At 36.4% G+C, this 22,566-nt stretch overlaps 2 protein-coding genes across 2 annotated transcripts in view; one reads left to right on the forward strand and one right to left on the reverse strand.

Annotated features, from left to right (window-relative positions):
• The window catches only part of LOC138322394 (E3 ubiquitin-protein ligase MIB2-like), a 46,062-nt gene extending 43,745 nt beyond the window's left edge, over nt 1-2,317 (reverse strand). Inside the window, exons 1-2 of the mRNA XM_069266431.1 lie at nt 2,159-2,317; nt 533-764 (exon numbers count right to left, since the gene is read on the reverse strand). Of these exons, the coding sequence (XP_069122532.1) occupies nt 533-752 (220 nt within the window). The 5' untranslated portion in view covers nt 753-764; nt 2,159-2,317. The remainder of the gene's footprint in view (nt 1-532; nt 765-2,158) is intronic.
• Nucleotides 2,318-2,580: 263 nt separating this feature from the next.
• Nucleotides 2,581-21,338, forward strand: LOC138322425 (solute carrier family 2, facilitated glucose transporter member 1-like). Its single transcript, XM_069266457.1, has 11 exons — nt 2,581-2,760; nt 6,960-7,061; nt 9,069-9,229; nt 9,512-9,636; nt 9,990-10,160; nt 11,879-11,986; nt 16,220-16,308; nt 16,663-16,761; nt 17,322-17,534; nt 18,090-18,293; nt 18,937-21,338. The coding sequence occupies exons 1-11, from the start codon at nt 2,635-2,637 to the stop codon at nt 19,141-19,143; spliced, it is 1,605 nt and encodes a 534-aa protein (XP_069122558.1). The 5' UTR covers nt 2,581-2,634; the 3' UTR covers nt 19,144-21,338.
• Nucleotides 21,339-22,566: the final 1,228 nt, after the last annotated feature.

Genomic DNA, 22,566 nt, shown 5'->3' on the forward strand with positions numbered 1-22,566 from the left:
TCTGTGTTAGAGAAGTTTACCCTTGAAACAGATAATACATGAAATCTTTGGGGAGCAGAATTTCTTTGTTATAAGAATAGTTTTTTATACACATAAAAGTGTAACCTGTCAAAACCGACCCCTGTCCAATCCAGATCCCTGTCTGTAGCAGTTTAATTGTATGCCATTTTCCTTCTTAGTAATACAAAATGTAGTTATCGAAACCTGTATAATCCGAAACCTGTTTATAACGGCTAGATATGCTGGTCCTGCTGACATCTGATTTAGACAAGTTATAATGTATTATAATAACAACCTTAACAGGGACTGAAAAACACTGTAATATATAACCATGGATTTACTGTGTTTCCCATAACCATATTCACTTTAACTAGGAGTTAGTACCCCAGCATGTAAAGAGGTAATCACCATCTGGATAGCTAATTACTTCCAGAGCATGTGTTTTTTGGTTATTTTTTTTCAATTTTGCATGACCTTTTGAATCAATTTTGAGTTGTGCATATCATTCATACTCTTTCGTATTGTTGTTTACCTGATAGTTCATTGTCAACAACACGGAGATCGATGCCCTCGTCTCCTGCGCGACAATGCTCCATTAACAGTCCATAGTCCCATAGAACGCTGCATGTCTGGGACTCAGGGTCACTTTCTATCACTGAACCAATGTGTCCAATTCCACCATCCTGATTACCATACGCCCAGTCGGGGCCTCTGATCACACGCGACCCTTTATATGGCCGGATTATGGACATGGCTAGTCCACTCTGAAACGTAAAATGATTATAAATTATATATATCATTATTAACATTGGTTCTCAAACAAGACTTTCTCCGTTCTGATTAAGTATCTCTTCCTGTTGCATATTACAGAATTACATTTATGAACAAGAAATTTATGTTTATATGCATTTACATTATACTTTAATGATAAACTATTGCAGCACTCGAATACTGAACAAAAACTTATATCTTTTGTTTGCTTTTTCAATATCTAATTAGGACTGCAATCTCTTGTTTGGATAAAAATCTGTTATCTTTTTTGTATACAGATCAATTGATTTGAAGAGTCGATCATTTCAACATATATGTTATGGAGTTTTGCAGCCTAAGTTTATATTATATAAATAACTGTGACCAATGATAGTCATTGATGTAGAGCCATTTTCAACAGTTTACAATAAAGACATGATCAGAAAAATAGAAATAATTTTGTAACAGTTCTGGATCAGCTTAATTCCCGACATCACAGATAGCTTTAATTATCAGTTGAGCATCTGGATAGTGTTAGGAAGGATACCAGGTCTGAATTCCGACCTGGCCATGTATTTTTTAACTCCTGCTACATTTGGCACCTATGATTAAGCTTTAGGTGGTATGCTGATTTCAGCAGGATACTCGAACCTGGGTTTCATATTGAGTTTTCATGAAGAAGGAAATGGGAAAGAGTTTAATGGTACAGTCGCTCAATCTGTTGAACTTATCCAGGTGGTGTTTCTGGAGACTGCAGAGTTCAAACCTAGTTCAACAATGTTAGAGGTACACATATAGCACGAGCCAGTGTTGATCATTACATTGTGTCTAACCTCTTTGATAGTGCCTATCAGAAGTTTGTCAATATGGAGCATCTAATATTATTGTATTAGGTTCAAACTGGGCTCAGGTCACAACTACCCAAACAATGTTAGAGGTTAACATGACAAGATACTTTTTAACATTGTGTCGTGTGATCCAACCAATGTTATTGATCAGTGTGGAATAAGGCCTCATACACGACATGTGTAGGAGTAAGGTCTTGCCATGAGTTGTTCTGCTCCTACATGTACATGTAGCTACAACAGTTAATATTCCAAACATGTCATTATAAAATCGCCAGAATGTTTGTGCCAAGGCAAGAGGAAACTGCATTAAACCATTCAGACTATTTAGTTTTATATACTGTTACATGCTAATTCATATATGTATATCAAATTGTAATATTTTGCTGCAGTATTTAACACATGCAATTTATTTGTATTGTCATAACTACTTTGTGTATGCAATGGCGATAGTACAAATGAAAACTTTATCTTTTCAAATGGTCATAGTTTTCAATAATGTACATTGTACTTTCATTTTCACAATAAATAACATGGAAATTATTAAACATGGCATGACTTACATAGACAATCAAAGAGGACTTTTAGATTGTAATTCAATGAAATGCTTGAAATAAAAATTTCCATGCTGTCTCGGTAAAAACCTCCCTTTCCATTTCCTATACTAAAGTGAAACCTTCAATGTTGAGCATTTCTAAAAATAACCACAGGGGAAACCCATCATCAAATGTCTAAGTTATGTCCCTTTATACAGGGAGCACCCAGTGATGGTAGTGAGGGGGCACTAAAAGGAAAAATTAGTTAGTTTATTCTTAATGAAATAATTTTTTTCAAAATCCTAAATAGTGTAGAATTTGAATTAATAATGCATCATTTATATTCTGTTTAACATTTCTTAGATTTTTTCATAATCTGTATGTTGTCAGTACATTTAGTACAACGTGATCATGATCATGTGACAGACATGTGACTTAAAGTAGGACAAATAAAATGGTGGACGTACTGCTGTCAACGCAACGGTAGCCTATAGCTAGCGGATATGGAACGAAAGCCGCTGCTGAAGGATGGTTCTGACAGCGAAGTCAGTGATTTAGAGAAGACGTTTGATTTCAGGAGAGATAGTGATGGAGGTATCAACGCAATTTCTGTAACAATTGATAAGAAGGTATGAAACAAACGCAATGGACGTGACATACATTTTATGATTTGACCTACTTTTACATCACGGGTGTTTGAGACATAATTATGCGTGGAATGGGTTAAGCTTTGAAATAAAACTCCTGTACCGGCACAACTTTTTACTTTAACATGTCCACGCGTTTTCAGGGGAAAAACCGTGTATATATTTATTATTTTACATGTACATGAAGGGGGGAGAATCTGGTGACAGCAAGCGACCCACTAAACACACTTTGTTGTTGGATAACATGTTTATCAACAGTAATAGCAGGTCAAGTGCCATCGTAGTGGGTCGTAATAGATACAGTGTATGTACACCGAATGTACATGTATACTTACTGTTAGGGCTGCCGCGATACGGCAGAAGCGTACCACGATATATTGTGATACACAACAGCTGTATTGTGATAGGTATTGCAATATTTTGACCTTAACATATGTGATGTCTATTTTGTATATATTCCATCATAAAAACACCCTTTACAATATACAAACATACAGTGCTATGTTATGTAGTTTTACATCGATTTCAACCGTGTTGTTGAGTAACAAAAATGTTCAAATGTGAGGTTCTTGTTTTAAAAAATACGAGTCTGTTTGTGAAAAAGCTAGGCTACAGACGATCGTAACCTAATAATGCAATAACTAAACATGATAGTGTCTGCAAATATTAACACTTTTGAACCTAAATAATGAACAAATTTTACGTACAATTGTCCTGGCAAAATAAGCTTACGATCGTGATTAAACTTCAAAGGGCTGATCGGCTTGCAGTGTTGTTTTGACACATGTAGGAATTCGAAAATGGCGGCGGACGATGAAGCCTGAAATAGCTGGCAAAATCCCTGCAGCCATGTATTCACCAGGCCTTAAATGTGTTTAGAGAATTATATATCCCGGTATTTTTTATTAATGGAGCGAATCAGCTTGATAATATTTCAGAAACTAGCCTAATGTCATATTGTTTATTTTCAACATCATGCAAATGTTTGAATCATATGAACATTATACACGTTAGTTGCAAACATTTAACCGACATCTGAATCGAATGAAAACAAAAGGGGTAGTACCCACATGGCTTCATATTATCGGAAAGGAAAACAAATACAACTTGCTGGTTTTGTTTTAATGACAGGACGTTTTAATTATATCAAATTAATGAAATTATAATACTAAGAAAATATATCGTAAAAAACCGGTACAGGTAAACTGTTTCGCAGTACAATATTTTTTGGTGGTGTATTGCAATACCCCAATATACCGGTTAACCGCGGCAGCCCTACTTACTGTAGTAACAAATATAGGCTGTATATGCTATAAGTGTCTTACTGTAATTATATAGGCTGTATATATGTTATAAGTGTCTTACTGTTGTTATATAGGCTGTATATGTTATAAGTGTCTTACTGTAGTTAGGCTGTATATATGTTATAAGTGTCTTACTGTAGTTAGGCTGTATATGTAATAAGTGTATTACTGTAGTTATATAGGCTGTATGTGTTATAAGTGTATTACTGTAGTTATATAGGCTGTATGTGTTATAAGTGTCTTACTGTAGTTAGGCTGTATATGTTATAAGTGTCTTACTGTAGTTATGTAGGCTGTATGTGTTATAAGTGTCTTACTGTAGTTAGGCTGTATATGTAATAAGTGTATTACTGTAGTTATATAGGCTGTATGTGTTATAAGTGTCTTACTGTAGTTAGGCTGTATATATTATAAGTGTCTTACTGTAGGTATATAGTCTGTATATATCATTAAGTGTCTTACTGTATTTAGGCTGTTTATGTTAAAAGTGTCTTTCTGTAGTTAGGCTGTAAATGTCATAAGTGTCTTCCTGTAGTTATATAGGCTGTATATGTTATAATTGTCTTCCTGTAGTTATATAGGCTGTATATGTTATAAGTGTCTTACTGTAGTTATGTAGGCTGTATATGTTATAAATGTCTTACTGTAGTAAGGATGTATATGTTATAAGTGTCTTACTGTAGTTAGGCTGTGTATGTTATAAGTGTCTTACTGTAGTTGGGCTGTTTATGTTATTAGTGTCTTACTTTAGTTAGGCTGTGTATGTTATAAGTGTCTTACTGTAGTTATATAGGCTGTATATGTTATAAGTGTCTTACTGTAGTTATATAGGCTGTATATGTTATTAGTGTCTTACTTTAGTTAGGCTGTGTATGTTATAAGTGTCTTACTGTAGTTATATAGGCTGTATATGTTATTAGTGTCTTACTTTAGTTAGGCTGTGTATGTTATAAGTGTCTTCCTGTAGTTATATAGGCTGTATATGTTATAAGTGTCTTACTGTAGTTAGGCTGTGTATGTTATAAGTGTCTTACTGTAGTTGGGCTGTATATGTTATTAGTGTCTTACTTTAGTTAGGCTGTGTATGTTATAAGTGTCTTACTGTAGTTAGGCTGTATATGTTATAAGTGTCTTACTGTAGTTAGGCTGTAAATGTTATAAGTGTCTTACTGTAGTAAGGCTGTATATGTTATATGTGTCTTACTGTAGTTATAAAGGCTGTATACGTTATAAGCGTCTAAGTGTCTTACTGTATTTAGGCTGTGTATGTTAAAAGTGTCTTTCTGTAGTTAGGCTGTGTATGTTATAACTTTATATAAGTGTCTTAATGTAGTTAGGCTGTATATGTTATAAGTGTCTTACTGTAGTTATAAAGGCTGTATATGTTATAAGTGTCTTACTGTAGTTAGGCTGTATATGTTATAAGTGTCTTACTATAGTTAGGCTGTGTAATTTATAAGTGTCTTACTGTAGTTAGACTGTTTATGTTATAAGTGTCTTACTATAGTTAGGCTGTGTAATTTATAAGTGTCTTACTGTAGTTAGGCTGTTTATGTTATAAGTGTCTTACTTTAGTTAGACTGTATATATATATATATAATTGTGGCTGCTGGACGGAGTACTAGTAGGTTAACATAACATCTCGATCCACAAACACGCTTTACAAAATTATATGTAGTTAAGCAGCCAATTTCTAGAAATCTTTTCAGGTTTTGCTATTATAATCGGTCGCTTTGCCTGCCATGTTGTTGGGATGTCACATGGTTATAAATAGTCTGTTCACTTTGATTGGCTGGCCAAAACGATTTACATGTGTTGATTGGTTACTTGTTGTTGAAGATTTCATGTGTGTAAGGGGCACCAGTGGGGAAATTATTGCAAACAAATTATCATTTGATAAACCCAGAGAAGTCCCAATGTTATTTCTGGTTGTTGTTGGACATTATTCTCAGAAATCACACAAGGCGGCGCTACACGTACTGAATAGAATATAAGTTCAATCGGATCCCCTGGGAAAATTTGATGGAAATTACTCCGAGATGTCGCGATTGTATAAGTTCGGTGATTTGCCAAGTTTTGCTTACATTGTCTGGAGCACGTGGAGCATCTATATATAGCCTAACTAGTACTGTTGGCTAGGCAATCATGATCTACTTGTAAAAACTGTTTGTACATGGGAGATGCTGAAATAAAGTTAGTCTTTACTTAGGGGATATTTGTGCAACTGTTAGTGCTTAAGTAAAGTACAGTTTTAACCGAAATGTTATGCTTGTTTCTATGTATATGTATTACACCAACTTGTCCAAGTACATGTACATGTATATCAGTACAGTGTATATTAGGCGGAAAACTTGTACGCATTAGGAAAAGGCCCACTGCACCTTCTGAACAACTTTATTAAAATAAACAAAACGTTCATTTTCATAACACAGGTCGTATTATGTTTCCCGCCGTCGTCATAATTACAATGCGTTAGTTGACTATTTCTGCGCCAGACGCCAAAACCTCAACATGTTTGGTGCTGTAACCTCATCTTTGGCCATATTATGTTATAATTGTTTTAAAGAAACTTTTAATTTTTTTTTTGTTTCGGAAAGGTAGCCTAGTGGCCTTTTCATAAATATCATGAAGTTGATTATCTTTTACATTGAATGTGAAAGCATTTAAATTATCATTCTTCAAAAATGAATTGTCATAAGAACTATGGCAGCTAACTGTGAACAGAACAATGCGTCAAGCTTTCCTATGTTTGCTTCCTAATAAATAATGCTGTATGGTAGCCTTCGTAGCTTTTTGGGAAGCTAATACTTGTTTATTATTAATTTTGATTCCATTTTCATATGTAAATTAAATGATTTGTTGTAATTATATCACCAGCGGACTGTCACCTCCAGCTTGGCCTTTGCTATAACATCCTGTACCCTTGGCTCATCCTTTGTGGTTGGTTACAACACGGGCGTCCTCAACGAACCGGCAGAGGTACATACACGTCTTTATAAGTAAACCCATACCCTTCAGTTCCTTAGCATGGTACGTCATTATTGGTCCACATGTACCCTTCATCCTCTTAGCATGATATGTCATAGGTACATTTGCACCCTTCAGCTCCATAACATGAGATACCATTATAGGTACACATGTACCCTTCATCCTCTTAGCATGATATGTCATAGGTACATTTGCACCCTTCAGCTGCCCTTAACATGAGATACCATTATAGGTACACATGTACCCTTCAGCTCCCTATAGCTAGCGTGAGATGTCATTACAGGTACACATGTACCCTTCAGCTCTTAAGCATGAGATGTCATTATAAGTACACATGTACCATTCAGCTCCCTAGCATGAGATGTCATTATAGGTGAATCTTCAGCTTCCTAGCATGAGATGTTGTTATTCCGTCTTTGCACATTACAGAGTTAGCTCCCTTGTAGGTAGGTATCGATTGTTACTTCATTATTTTGTGAGCGCAATTCACATTATTTTCTCCAAAAGGTATGATGTTACGCTCGCAAACACATAACATCATAATCAATACCTACTGGCAAGGGTAAATAATATGTCATTATAAGTGTACCCTTCAGCTTTCTAGGATAAGATGTCATTATAGGTACACATGTACCCTTCAGCTCCCTAGCATGACATGTCATAGGTACACATGTACCCTTCAGCTCCCTAGCATGAGATGTCATTGTAGGTACACACGTACCCTTCAGCTCCCTAGCATGAAATGTCATAGGTACACATGTACCATTCAGCTCCCTAGCATGAGATGTCATAGGTACAAATATACACTTCAGCTCCGTTACATGAGATGTCATGATAGGTACACATGTACCCTTCTGCTCCTTAACATGAGATGTCATTATAGGTACACATGTACCCTTCTGCTCCTTAACATGAGATGTCATTATAGGTACACTTGTACCCTTCACCTCCCTAGCATGTGATGTCATTACAGGTGTTCCTTTCAGCTCCCTAGCAAGAGATATCATTATAAGTATACATGTACCCTTCAGCTCCCTAGTATGAGATTTCATAGGTACACATGTACCCTTCAGCTCCCTAGTATGAGATGACATAGGTACACATTCAGCTCCCTTGTATGAGATGTGTACCCTTCAGCTCCTTAGTATGAGATGTCATAGGTACACATTCAGCTCCCTTGTATGAGATGTTATCATATTTAGTACACATGTAACCTTTAGCTGTCCACACTGTGTTTACTGCAAAGATATATGCATTCTACATGTAGCCTCTAAATGTTCATGTAGCTCTGTAACTTTGTGTGCTGCAATCATCAGACCATCCTCGATACTCCAGGGGTTCCGATCACTTACGATCTCTACACCCCTGGACTATCTTGTAGTAAAACTGGAGGCAACATAACAGAACAGGTAATTTAGTCCTTTGATGTACATCAAAAGAGCCGTATAACGGTACACTGTGGTTGACTGTGTGGCTTTGAAGTTGGGCGTCGCTCTCTCTGTAGTCTTCAAAGGAAATCTTTGAAGGTCTGTGATTGGTTCAGATCTGTTCACCTGAGCTGCCTTCATTTTTACTATGAGATAGTCCAGGGGTGTAGAGATTGTAAGTGATCGGAACCTCTGGAGAATCGAGGATGTCATCAGACAAAAATAATAATATACTAAAGGATATCGTTTATAAGATAGCATTTCTAATATTACATTATAACATAAATTACAGCACACTTGCTTCTGATTTATTTATCATAAATCAAGAAATCAAAATGACATTCTCAAGCAAAAACTATTCCATCATATATGAATTTTTTTACTTAGCTTTATCTCTTAATCAGAAATGTAATATTGCTTGCCTGTCAAGGATCAAAATGAAAATATTCCAATTGTGTTGTGAGTGAAGAATTCTTCAGTTACTTTAGAAGGGGACTAAATTTGATACAGTATGTAGTTTTACCTGTTGCTATATGTACCTGTGTTGTCACACCTTTCTATCTCGTTACAGGTGATCCAGGATTTTTACAACAGTACCTACTATGACAGGAATGGCGAGTACATGTCCTCCTCCCTCCTCACCCTCCTCTGGTCCTTCACCGTGTCCATCTTCGCCATCGGGGGTATGATAGGGGGTCTCTCAGGAGGATATGTGGCCAACAGATATGGCAGGTATGTACATCAAATTTGTTTCCTCTGTAGTTTGGCCACTAGACAGAGAATTATAAGCTAAATCTTAAAACACTTTATTATATCCCCCGAATTTGAACCACGCATATTTTGGTTAACAAAACATATAAAGAAAAATATTGATAACTCTGATATTCTAGATAGGTAGTAGTTACCAGTTGATCCAAGTGTGTGTGGTTTCATATTTATGTATTTCAGTGTTACTATTTAAATACCCTAAAAATGTTATGACAATAGAAAGGTATTTACATTAAATATTTGTAGAAAAGGAGGCCTCTTAAGGAACAACCTTCTCAACTTGATAGCAAGTGGTCTACTCATTGCCTCTAAGTTTTCCAAGTCCTATGAAATGCTCATAGCTGGCAGGTTTGTGGCTGGACTCTGTTCTGGTAAGTGATTTATGCATGTTATCAAGTAATTTTTGATCTCGATTCTGTTGTATTCAACCATAAATGTTATTCATGGAACACTTCAACCATAAATGTTATTCATGGAACAATTCAACCATAAATGTTATTCATGGAACAATTCAACCATAAATGTTATTCATGGAACAATTCAACCATAAATGTTATTCATGGAACAATTCAACCATAAATGTTATTCATGGAACACTTCAACCATAAATGTTATTCATGGAACACTTCAACCATAAATGTTATTCATGGAACACTTCAACCATAAATGTTATTTATGGAACAAAAAGATGTCAGTTTTAACGCCAATAATATTTCCTTCTCAGGTATAGATACAGCCATTGTGCCCCTTTACTTGTCAGAGACGGCCCCAATCTCTCTCCGTGGTCTGGCAGGGACATTTAATCAGCTGGCCATATGTCTGGGTATCTTGGTCGCACAGATAATCGGACTAGAAAAACTATTGTCCACTCCAGATTTGTGGCCGTACTTATTAGGTAAGTTGAATGGGAGAGCTCCATGATCAAAATTCTTTTGGTGCTTTCTAATTTTGATGATGGCATGCTGAAAATGACTTGTTTCCAATACATATGTGATTTTGTATAAATACTTTTATCTCACTTTGTTTTTTAGGTGAATATGGCCTCTGAACTGTTTAAAATACTGTAAATTGGGATATTTTGGATGTGGTCATATTTTGGTATATTTGGCATTTGGCGCGAAAAGAGCCAAAATTTAACACACCAAAATTTGGTTACGTATTTATTCCTTTGCATATAATGATCAATACATCTACATGCCATTTATTAGCCCACCATCATGAGATGGTGGGCTATTCAAAACGCCTTTCATAAGTGGTCTGTGGTCCCTCCGTCCTTCCATCGGTTAACAATTCTTGTTACCCTATTTCTAAGAAAGTACTGAAAGGATCTGTCTCAAATTTCATGTGTAGGTTTCCATAGGGGTCTGGTTGTGCATATTGCATTTTGGGACCGATTGGTGAACATGATGGTCGATAGGTTGCCATCTACATTTAGATAATTGAAGTTTCTTACTGCGATATATCTCAGAAAGTACTGAAAAAATCAAATTTCATATGTAGTCAAAGTTTGAAAAGCAGAGAAAAGATCCCTCTTTCCATTGTCAGACATGGATTATTCTTTGGTGGGCACCAAGATCTCTCTGGGATCTCTTGTTAGGTATGTGAACACATACTTTTGGATACATTTCTCAATCATGTTACATAATCATCATTTAAGTTTCTCAAAAAAGGGCTGAAGGGATTTTTCTCAATCAGATGTAGGTTCCCCTAGGACTCTGGTTAAATATATTTCATTTTGGGACCGATTGCTCAACAAGATGGCAGCCAGGCAGCCATCTTGGATTTTGATAGTCAAAGTTTCTTCCTGCTATTTCTCAGAAAGTGAAGATCTCTCTCTCAATTTTCCCCTTGGGTGCTAGTTGTGCAAATTGCATTTTGGGACTGATCAGTCTATAAGATGGCCAACCGGCCACGTTCTTGGATTTTGATCGTTACCGTTATTTTTCAGAAATTACTGAAGTGATCTCTCTCAAATTCCATACATCGGTTCCCCTTGGACCCTAGTTGTGCACAGTTTCTTTTGGGACTGATCGGTGAACGAAATGGCAAACTGGTCGCAATCGTAGATTTCATTGTTGAAAGTTATTACTGCTGTTTCTTAGATAGTATTGAAGGGATTTGTCTCAAATTTTATATGTAGTATGCTTAAAAAGCAGCGAAACGATTCCTCTTTCCATTGTCAGACAGATCATTCTTTGATGGGCGGCAAGATTCCTCTGGAATATCTTGGTACATGTGGATTTTCTTAGAAAATCATATGTTTATGTTATTTATTGCTGATAACAGTATGAAAACTTTTTAAAACAGGTAAAGATACTGTATCGGTGTCGAGTACTGGTATCCAACCCTAATGATTAGTAAAATTTGTCATTGTCATCAAGGACTGAATAGCCAAGTTCAACAGTCGTCTCCTATGATTGTCGTCACGACATGCTGATATAACAGTGATAATGAGGTCAAAATAGGTGTCTGACCGTCATATACTAAAACAATGCCAACTGTATACCTGGTAGTGGGTTTGTTGTGAAAAGGTAAATACTTATAGATGAATTTGACCTTGGCCCTTTACTTATACCTAACCTTTGACCTTTATATGACCTTGATGTGTTGTAGGTGGTACCTTGGTACCAATGTTGTTCCAGCTCCTAACCTTACCGTTGTGTGTAGAAAGTCCAAGTTATCTGATGATCAACAAAGGCAGTGAGAATATGGCGGCACAAGGTAACTTTGTCTGTAGTACTCATCATGTTACCACATGGTGACTTTGTCTGTAGTACCCAACATGTTACCACAAGGTAACTTTGTCTGTAGTACACAACATGTTACCACATGGTGACTTTGTCTGTAGTACACAACATGTTACCACATGGTGACTTTGTCTGTAGTACCCTACATGTTACCACAAGGTAACTTTGTCTGTAGTACCAAACATGTTACCACAAGGTGACTTTGTCTGTAGTACTCATCATGTTACCACAAGGTGCCTTTGTCTGTAGTACACAACATGTTACCACAAGGTGACTTTGTCTGTAGTACACAACATGTTACCACATGGTGACTTTGTCTGTAGTACACAACATGTTACCACATGGTGACTTTGTCTGTAGTACACAACATGTTACCACAAGGTGACTTTGTCTGTAGTACACAACATGTTACCACAAGGTTACTTTGTAGTACCCTACATGTTACCACAAGGTAACTTTGTCTGTAGTACCCAACATGTTACCACAAGGTAACTTTGTCTGTAGTACTCATCATGTTACCACATGGTGACTTTGTCTGTAGTACCCAACATGTTACCACAAGGTAACTTTGTCTGTAGTACCCAACATGTTACCACAAGGTAACTTTGTCTGTAGTACTCATCATGTTACCACATGGTGACTTTGTCTGTAGTACTCATCATGTTACCACAAGGTAACTTTGTCTGTAGTACCCTACATGTTACCACAAGGTGACTTTGTCTGTAGTACCCAACATGTTACCACAAGGTGACTTTGTTTGTAGTACCCAACATGTTACCACAAGGTAACTTTGTCTATAGTACACAACATGTTACCACAAGGTAACTTTGTCTGTAGTACACAACATGTTACCACAAGGTGACTTTGTAGTACCAAACATGTTACCACAAGGTGACTTTGTAGTACCAAACATGTTACCACAAGGTGACTTTGTCTGTAGTACACAACATGTTACCACAAGGTGACTTTGTCTGTAGTTCACAACATGTTACCACAAGGTAACTTTGTCTGTAGTACCAAACATGAAACCACAAGGTGACTTCGTCTGTAGTACACAACATGTTACCACAAGGTGACTTTGTAGTACCCAACATGTTACCACAGGGTGACTTTGTCTGTAGTACACAACATGTTACCACAAGGTAACTTTGTCTTTAGTACCCAACATGTTACCACATGGTGACTTTGTCTGTAGTACCCAACATGTTACCACAAGGTGACTTTGTCTGTAGTACACAACATGTTACCACAAGGTGACTTTGTCTGTAGTACACAACATGTTACCACATGGTGACTTTGTCTGTAGTACCCAACATGTTACCACATGGTGACTTTGTCTGTAGTACACAACATGTTACCACATGGTGACTTTGTCTGTAGTACACAATATGTTACCACAAGGTGACTTTGTAGTACCCAACATGTTACCACAAGGTAACTTTGTCTGTAGTACCCAACATGTTACCACATGGTGACTTTGTCTGTAGTACCCAACATGTTACCACATGGTGACTTTGTCTGTAGTACACAACATGTTACCACAAGGTGACTACCACAAGGTGACTTTGTCTGTAGTACACAACATGTTACCACAAGGTGACTTTGTCTGTAGTACACAACATGTTACCACAAGGTGGCTTTGTAGTACCCAACATGTTACCACAAGGTGACTTTGTCTGTAGTACCCAACATGTTACCACATGGTGACTTTGTCTGTAGTACCCAACATGTTACCACATGGTGACTTTGTCTGTAGTACCCAACATGTTACCACATGGTGACTTTGTCTGTAGTACACAACATGTTACCACATGGTGACTTTGTCTGTAGTACACAACATGTTACCAGAAGGTGACTTTGTAGTACACAACATGTTACCACAAGGTGACTTTGTAGTACCAAACATGTTACCACAAGGTGACTTTGTAGTACCAAACATGTTACCACAAGGTGACTTTGTCTGTAGTACACAACATGTTACCACAAGGTGACTTTGTCTGTAGTTCACAACATGTTACCACAAGGTAACTTTGTCTGTAGTACCAAACATGAAACCACAAGGTGACTTCGTCTGTAGTACACAACATGTTACCACAAGGTGACTTTGTAGTACCCAACATGTTACCACAGGGTGACTTTGTCTGTAGTACACAACATGTTACCACAAGGTAACTTTGTCTTTAGTACCCAACATGTTACCACAAGGTGACTTTGTCTGTAGTTCACAACATGTTACCACAAGGTGACTTTGTCTGTAGTACCCAACATGTTACCACAAGGTGACTTTGTCTGTAGTACACAACATGTTACCACATGGTGACTTTGTCTGTAGTACACAACATGTTACCACATGGTGACTTTGTCTATAGTACACAACATGTTACCACAAGGTTACTTTGTAGTACCCAACATGTTACCACAGGGTGACTTTGTCTGTAGTACACAACATGTTACCACAAGGTAACTTTGTCTGTAGTACCCAACATGTTACCACAAGGTGACTTTGTCTGTAGTTCACAACATGTTACCACAAGGTGACTTTGTCTGTAGTACACAACATGTTACCACATGGTGACTTTGTCTGTAGTACACAGCATGTTACCACATGGTGACTTTGTCTATAGTACACAACATGTTACCACAAGGTGACTTTGTCTGTGGAACCAAACATGTTTCCACAAGGTAACTTTGTCTGTAGTACACAACATGTTACCACATGGTGACTTTGTCTGTAGTACCAAACATGTTACCACAAAGTAACTTTGTCTGTAGTACACAACATGTTACCACAAGGTGACTTTGTCTGTAGTACCCAACATGTTACCACAAGGTGACTTTGTAGTACCCAACATGTTACCACAAGGTGACTTTGTCTGTAGTACACAACATGTTACCACAAGGTGACTTTGTCTGTAGTACCCTACATGTTACCACAAGGTAACTTTGTCTGTAGTACACAACATGTTACCACAAGGTGACTTTGTAGTACCCAACATGTTACCACAAGGTGACTTTGTCTGTAGTTCACAACATGTTACCACAAAGTAACTTTGTCTGAAGTATACATTGTGTTACCACAAGCCCTTCTCTGGGTACGTCTTTCCTCTACCATCTAAACCATTTTAGCCCACCATCATCAGATGGTGAGCTACTCAAATCATCTTTTGTCTGTTGTCTATGGTCTGTCCGTCCTTTCGTCCCTCTATTAACAAATCTTGTTACCACTATATCTCACAAGGTACTGACGGGATCTGTCTCAAATTTCACATGCAGATTCCCCTAGGTCTCAAGTTGTGCATATTGCATTTTTGGACTTAATAGTGAACAAGATGGCGGACAGGACGCCATCTTGGATTTTGACAATTGAAGCTTGTTAATGCTATTTTTTGAGAAAGCACTAAAGGGATTTGTCGCAAAATCTATGTACAGTTTCCCTCTTGGATCTCTTGTTTAATGACCCTGGCTGTTTATAAGATGCTAATCTAATCAGACCAAACTAGTACCAGCTCCCCTATGAAAAATGATTGTCACTTAGCACTACCCATATGTAACAGTACAGGATTTTATATAAGTTTAATCAATGCCCCTGCCAGGCATCAAACTCTGGAACTCAGGTTTACTAGTCTGACACTCAACCAATATAGCTAAAAGAAGGTATATTGCTACTAGTATTTACCAGGAGTAGACATATGGGACAAGAAAGTAGGATTAGACATATATATATATCTGACCCATACCATTACCATTGAGCATTTATGATGTCATACAGACTGTTTCAAGTTTTTCATATCATCTCACATGTTAAATGGTGTTAGCCAATCAAAACGTAAGACCATATCATTTTGCATGTATAGTTTCTACAATCAAGGAGGACATCTCGTACATGCTAATGTCTGCTGGTATAATTAGCATGTCAATTGGTTTAAAAGGTTTGGATTCACAGATGTCTCGAAGCTTACTTAATTAGTCTGGACTTTAACAACCATTCATTCCTTTATTAGGTTCTTTTTTCACTCAGTCAATTTAAACCCTTATTTATGGCTGACATCAGACTGTTGACATCAGCCTGTGTACAGCAATACTGCCATCTCTGGCAACATTCAAATTGTTGTCTTTTCACATGAACAGAATTTTTTTGAGTCAACCTTCACTATAACTACCAATGTATTTAATATGTTGTATAATATGAAAATGCTTATTTTGACAGCATTGGTGTGGCTGAGAAAAGATACTGACGTGTATGATGAAATTGAGGAGATGAAAGCTGAAATAGAAAAATCAAAACATGCTGAGAAGGTAATAACATAATGATTATTGTCATGTTCCAGTAATTCATGACTTTCGATAAGGAACTAATTTTGATTTGGTAAATCTAATCCGTTCACTGCAAATATAAAAGCTAAAATATTCATAAGGGGGAGGTGGAGGATCGATAAATCATTTGGGTGGGGACAAAGGTGGGGTCAATACGGAATGGGACACTTATAAATACTGGGGATATATATAATACCATGATCAATATACTCCTATCTTTTAATCTGGTTATTGTCAGTTTACTTAGTTTCACATTATAAAAAGAAATTTCTATTTTTAATGAATATGTGAAATATAGTGTTATATAATATTTATGTTTTCTGGTTTGTGTTACAGTTCCATGTTACAGATTTGTTTAAGCAACAAGAACTGCTCACACCTTTGATAATCAGCCTGGTCTTACAGCTGTCCCAACAGTTCAGTGGAATTAATGCGGTGAGCACATTAATTTACTGTCAATAATTTAAGGATCACTCAATAGATACTGAGTGGTTAAAATGTGTGAGTTTCTATGACTAGCCTTCAACTCCTTAACTGATATAGGCAGTTATCTTGGAATTTGACAACTGGAGTTTCTCAGAAAGTACTGAAAGGGAACTTTTTGTCACTGTTTCTAATAAAATAAGCTAAAATACCCTTTCAAATTGTCTGTTTTTAAAGTAGGTTCACCAATTCCATTATAATACTTAGGACAATCTGAACAACATGATCAGCAGTTTGATAATTGAGGTTTTTGCCGCTAAATTGATGTAGTTTTCTTGTGTGTACCAATGCACCTAGTAATAGGGAAAAGCAGAGAAAAGCTCCTTCCTTCCTTTGACTTATATAGATGAAATTCAATGGTGGGCACCAGGATCTCTCTTGTCTTTACCGTATGCACATTCCAAACTGACCATAGTTGTGAATAAGGTGTAAAGCACAAGTCAACAAACAATATTTCAACACCTGAAATTAGGATTAAAGTTAGTTTTTATCTTTGTTTGTATTTGTTTAAGGTAATCTATTATTCTACCCTGATTTTTGAGAGTGCTGGGCTGTCCGAGTCTAATGCCCAGTATGCTACACTTGGGACAGGAGCGGTCAATGTCCTCATGACATTTGTCTCGGCAAACATAATGGACAAAGTAGGGAGAAGGACGTTACACCTGTTCGGCCTCGGTGGGATGTTGGTGTTCAGTATTATCCTGTCTGTAGCACTGATATTCCAGGTACGTATGTCAAATGCTGTAGATTAGCAGTAGATTCTCCTTCTCTCTAACACCTTCAAAGGTGAGAAAGACTGCAATACAAGTCCATATGACATTTAAGGGGTCGCGGTGGCCGAGTGGTCAAGATGTCCCGACATATTACCACAAGCCCTCCACCTCTGGGAAGGGGTTTCGAATCCCATGTGGGGCAGTTGCCAGGTACTGACCGTTGGCCGGTGGTTTTTCTCTGGATACTCCGGCATTCCTTCTCCAACAAACCTGGCACGTCCTTACATGACCCTGGCTGTTAATGGGACGTAAAAAATAAACAAACCAAACCATATGACAGGTGCAAGATTCTATTTCTCTCACACATTCAAAGGTGAGAAAGACTGCAATAGAAGTCCATATGACAAGTGCAAGATTCTATTTCTCTCACACATTCAAAGGTGAGAAAGACTCCATCAGAAATCCATATGACAGATTTAAGATTCTGTTTCTCCCTCACGCACTCAAAGGTGAGAAAGACTTCATAACAAGTCTGTAACAGATGTAAGATTCTCTTTCTCCTTCCAGGACGATGCGTCGTGGCTGTCCTATGTCAGTATAATTGCTGTAATGGCTTATATTGTCTCCTTTGCCACGGGGCCAGGCTCTATACCATGGTTTTATGTGGCTGAATTATTCGCTCAAGGACCACGTTCAGCTGCAGTCAGTCTGTCTGTCCTGACCAACTGGCTGGCCAACTTTACTGTGGGTGTTTCATACCCTGAAATCCAGGTAAGAAGATATTGTGAGATGAATACCATACAGAAACAGGTTGTATTGTATATGAAACTCAACGTTGATTTTAGGATAGATAATTATTTCAAAAAAAAAAAAAAAAAAAATTTCCTTGACCATGAACGAAACAAAATATAATTTAAAAAGAATGCAAATCTCCACAAATTAAAAGGCAATTCCGCGGTAGTAGAATGTCTTTTTGTACAATAGATGTTTTTTTTTTTAATACAACCGGACTAGCATTTGTATTATTGCTATCTGATTTACTAAGTAGGACTTGCCATACAATGACATCTAGAGGTGACCTCTTGAACCATTTCATTCATAAACTTTTATTCATAAATTCCCTATGGTTTTATGGTTTTACCTACATAAGTGTGCAACACAAGAGTCATGCAAGATTGTAGGACAAAAACTCATTTGTAATGAATATAAAACTTGAATATTTTTTTTGAATTGATTTTTTTATGTAGAAATTTTAATTAAGAAGAATGTCAAACAAGACATATATATACACTGTATATATGTATTTTCTGTTATCAGAATTTGTTTTTTTTTATTATATATTGATCTTTATTTATTTATTTTTTTATTATTATTTTACATTATTATTATGTATATTTACCTTTATTTTTTTCAGAAAGAAATCACTAACTACTCTTTCCTGCCCTTTGTTGTGATGCTGGTATTCTTTTGGCTGTTCACATTTTTCAAGGTTCCTGAAACCAAAGGGAAAACTATTGATGAGATTACATCTTCATTCAAAACTGACAAAATAAAACAAATTCAGAGTCTGGATACCGATGGTTACCAACGTTTGAAGGAGGAAGATGGTGGCTACTCGTGATTCAAGAGTCAAAGACCGAAATAGTGTCTTCCCTATTCCTCAAAGCAAGATGTGTTCAACAATATTAATGGGACTTTTTATAAAGTAGGAATATGAGGCTACATGCTTGAGTTTTCCTCAGAAACTTGGTCCACTCCTACATTAACATCCCTCCTACCTAGGCCAATAGGTGTGATTACCTCATCATACTGTTTCATAAAATTTGTGTCATTATAGTTATAAAATTTCAAAATGTTAATTGGTAAAATAGCTTACCACTGTGCAATTCAGTCGGGAACCAATTGAAACTGTACAGTGTAACACAAGTATTAGGTGCTATGAGTTCAAAATATGAGAGAAAGTTCATATTGAACAAATGGGGTGAAAGAAATCATTGTCTCCAAAATTATCTTTTTGTAATTTATTTCTATATAATAATGGGAGTGGGGAGGGGAGTTACTAAAATCACCATACCTATGGTAAATCTTGTCCAATCAACTTCTCCTATTTAATTCCTGTATCAAGATCAATGAAATTCAATCGTAATGTTGGGGAACAAGTATAAATTTGCAACTAGGCTTTATTTTCCGAATATTTTGGTTGCAATGGTGGTAACCAGGTCACTATACACAGGTTTTGTAAAATTGTTGTCTTTGGATCAAATTTGTTCAAACTTTGTCATAAGGTATTACATATGGATGTCTAGTATTACATATTATGTGGTTAGATAATGGTTACCATGGAAACATAAAAAAGGCTCCTTCTTGGTTTTAATGGATGACATACAATTATTATAGTTTTTGGTTGCCATGGTTACCAAATCAAACATATTTCATGATTTAATAATGCTTACCATGAAAACATAACAGTGGTTTATGATTGGTTAAGATTTTAATATTGTTTGAATATAAATTTTAATATAGAATTCTAAATCAATATTCTAACCATGACGCTCCTACACATATCCATACACTGGTCCAATGATAGGAATGCATTAATTCAAAATATTAAAGCAAAATGTCCGATTGAAGTAATTGTTGATAACATTATGGCAGATTATAATATATATATAAAACTGTGATATCATTAGACTGTATGTTGAGTTTGGCTGTTCTACTAATAGCTCTAAGTCGTCTCCTCTGGGTTGTGGTGTCTGAGTGGCTCAGGTGTCTGACATTCTTCCACTATCTCTCCACCTCTTATTCTTTCTACTGATGAACTGTCAACCTTTATCATTCTACCTCTGGCAAAATACTCAAAGTTAAAAAAAAAAAATGCTTGGAATATTTTTACATGAACATAATATACATGTATTTTTATAATAAGTGGATTGTGATATATACTAAATCTTTTAAGTAATATTTTAGTGATGAATATTTTTACGAGAGAGTTGTGAATTATTGATCTACAATAGGTATAATAGTTCAGACCACTGACTATTGATTCACTAGATATTTAGGTATGGTAGTTAAAACTGCCAAAATCCAGTAGTCTTACAGCAATTGATATCAGAGAAATAAAAAGAGGCATTTCATTAAAAAGATCTAAAAATTAACTATATTTGCTGGAAATAGTTGGTAAAATCCTTTGGTAAATACTGATCTGACTAAAATATAAATCATTGTTTTAAAACTTTGTATCGTATAGAATCTGATCACGTCCCATTAGGGGTCACGTCCTGATGACCTTTATACTCCCTGTTCTTCTCCATTTAGCAACATCCACTGGAAACAACATGTTGTCCCACCATACATGAAGTGATGTTGTACTGTTAGGTTGAGATGATAACATACATGTAGTGATGATGTACTGTTAGGTCCAGATGATTACATACATGTAGTGATGTTGTACTGTTAGGTCCAGATGATTAAATACATGTAGTGATGTTGTACTGTTAGGTTGAGATGATTACATACATGTAGTGATGTTGTACTGTTAGGTCCAGATGATTACATACATGTAGTGATGTTGTACTGTTAGGTCCAGATGATTACATACATGTAGTGATGTTGTACTGTTAGGTCGAGATGATTACATACATGTAGTGATGTTGTACTGTTAGGTCGAGATGATTACATACATGCAGTGATGATGTACTGTTAGGTCGAGATGATTACATACATGTAGTGATGTTGTACTGTTAGGTCGAGATGATTACATACATGTAGTGATGATGTACTGTTAGGTCCAGATGATTACATACATGTAGTGATGTTGTACTGTTAGGTCCAGATGATTATACATGTTAGTTGTATACTGTTGTTTAGGTCCAGATGATTACATACATGTAGTGATGTTGTACTGTTAGGTCGAGATGATTACATACATGTAGTGATGATGTACTGTTAGGTCCAGATGATTACATACATGTAGTGATGTTGTACTGTTAGGTCCAGATGATTACATACATGTTGTGATGTTGTACTGTTAGGTCGAGATGATAACATACATGTAGTGATGATGTACTGTTAGGTCCAGATGATTACATACATGTAGTGATGTTGTACTGTTAGGTCGAGATGATTACATACATGTAGTGATGTTGTACTGTTAGGTCCAGATGATTACATACATGTAGTGATGTTGTACTGTTAGGTCGAGATGATTACATACATGTAGTGAGTGATGTTGTACTGTTAGGTCCAGATGATTACATACATGTAGTGATGTGTACTGTTAGGTCCAGATGATTACATACATGTATAGTGATGTTGTACTGTTAGGTCCAGATGATTACATACATGTAGTGATGTTGTACTGTTAGGTCCAGATGATTACATACATGTAGTGATGTTGTACTGTTAGGTCAGAGTTCCGAGTTGTCAGATGATTACATACATGTAGTGATGTTGTACTGTTAGGTCCAGATGATTACATACATGTAGTGATGTTGTACTGTTAGGTCCAGATGATTACATACATGTAGTGATGTTGTACTGTTAGGTCCGAGATGATTACATACATGTAGTGATGTGATTGATGTACTGTTAGGTCAGTGATTACATACATGTAGTGATGTTGTACTGTTAGGTCCAGATGATTACATACATGTAGTGATGTTGTACTGTTAGGTCGAGATGATTACATACATGTAGTGATGTTGTACTGTTAGGTCCAGATGATTACATACATGTAGTGATGTTGTACTGTTAGGTCCAGATGATTACATACATGTAGTGATGTTGTACTGTTAGGTCCAGATGATTACATACATGTAGTGATGTTGTACTGTTAGGTCCAGATGATTACATACATGTAGTGATGTTGTACTGTTAGGTCGAGATGATTACATACATGTAGTGATGTTGTACTGTTAGGTCGAGATGATTACATACATGTAGTGATGTTGTACTGTTAGGTCCAGATGATTACATACATGTAGTGATGTTGTACTGTTAGGTCGAGATGATTACATACATGTAGTGATGTTGTACTGTTAGGTCG

This window comes from Argopecten irradians, chromosome 1, assembly GCF_041381155.1.
Source record: "Argopecten irradians isolate NY chromosome 1, Ai_NY, whole genome shotgun sequence".
In the NCBI taxonomy this organism is placed as follows: domain Eukaryota; kingdom Metazoa; phylum Mollusca; class Bivalvia; order Pectinida; family Pectinidae; genus Argopecten; species Argopecten irradians.

Excerpts from the sequence above, each read along its gene's own strand:
- LOC138322425 (XM_069266457.1), top strand. The coding sequence starts at position 2,635 with ATGGAACGAAAGCCGCTGCTGAAGGATGGTTCTGACAGCGAAGTCAGT. Across the intron at positions 10,161-11,878 it reads TTTGTGGCCGTACTTATTAG|GTGGTACCTTGGTACCAATG; the intron begins GTAAGTTGAATG and ends GATGTGTTGTAG. Across the intron at positions 16,762-17,321 it reads AGTTCAGTGGAATTAATGCG|GTAATCTATTATTCTACCCT; the intron begins GTGAGCACATTA and ends TATTTGTTTAAG.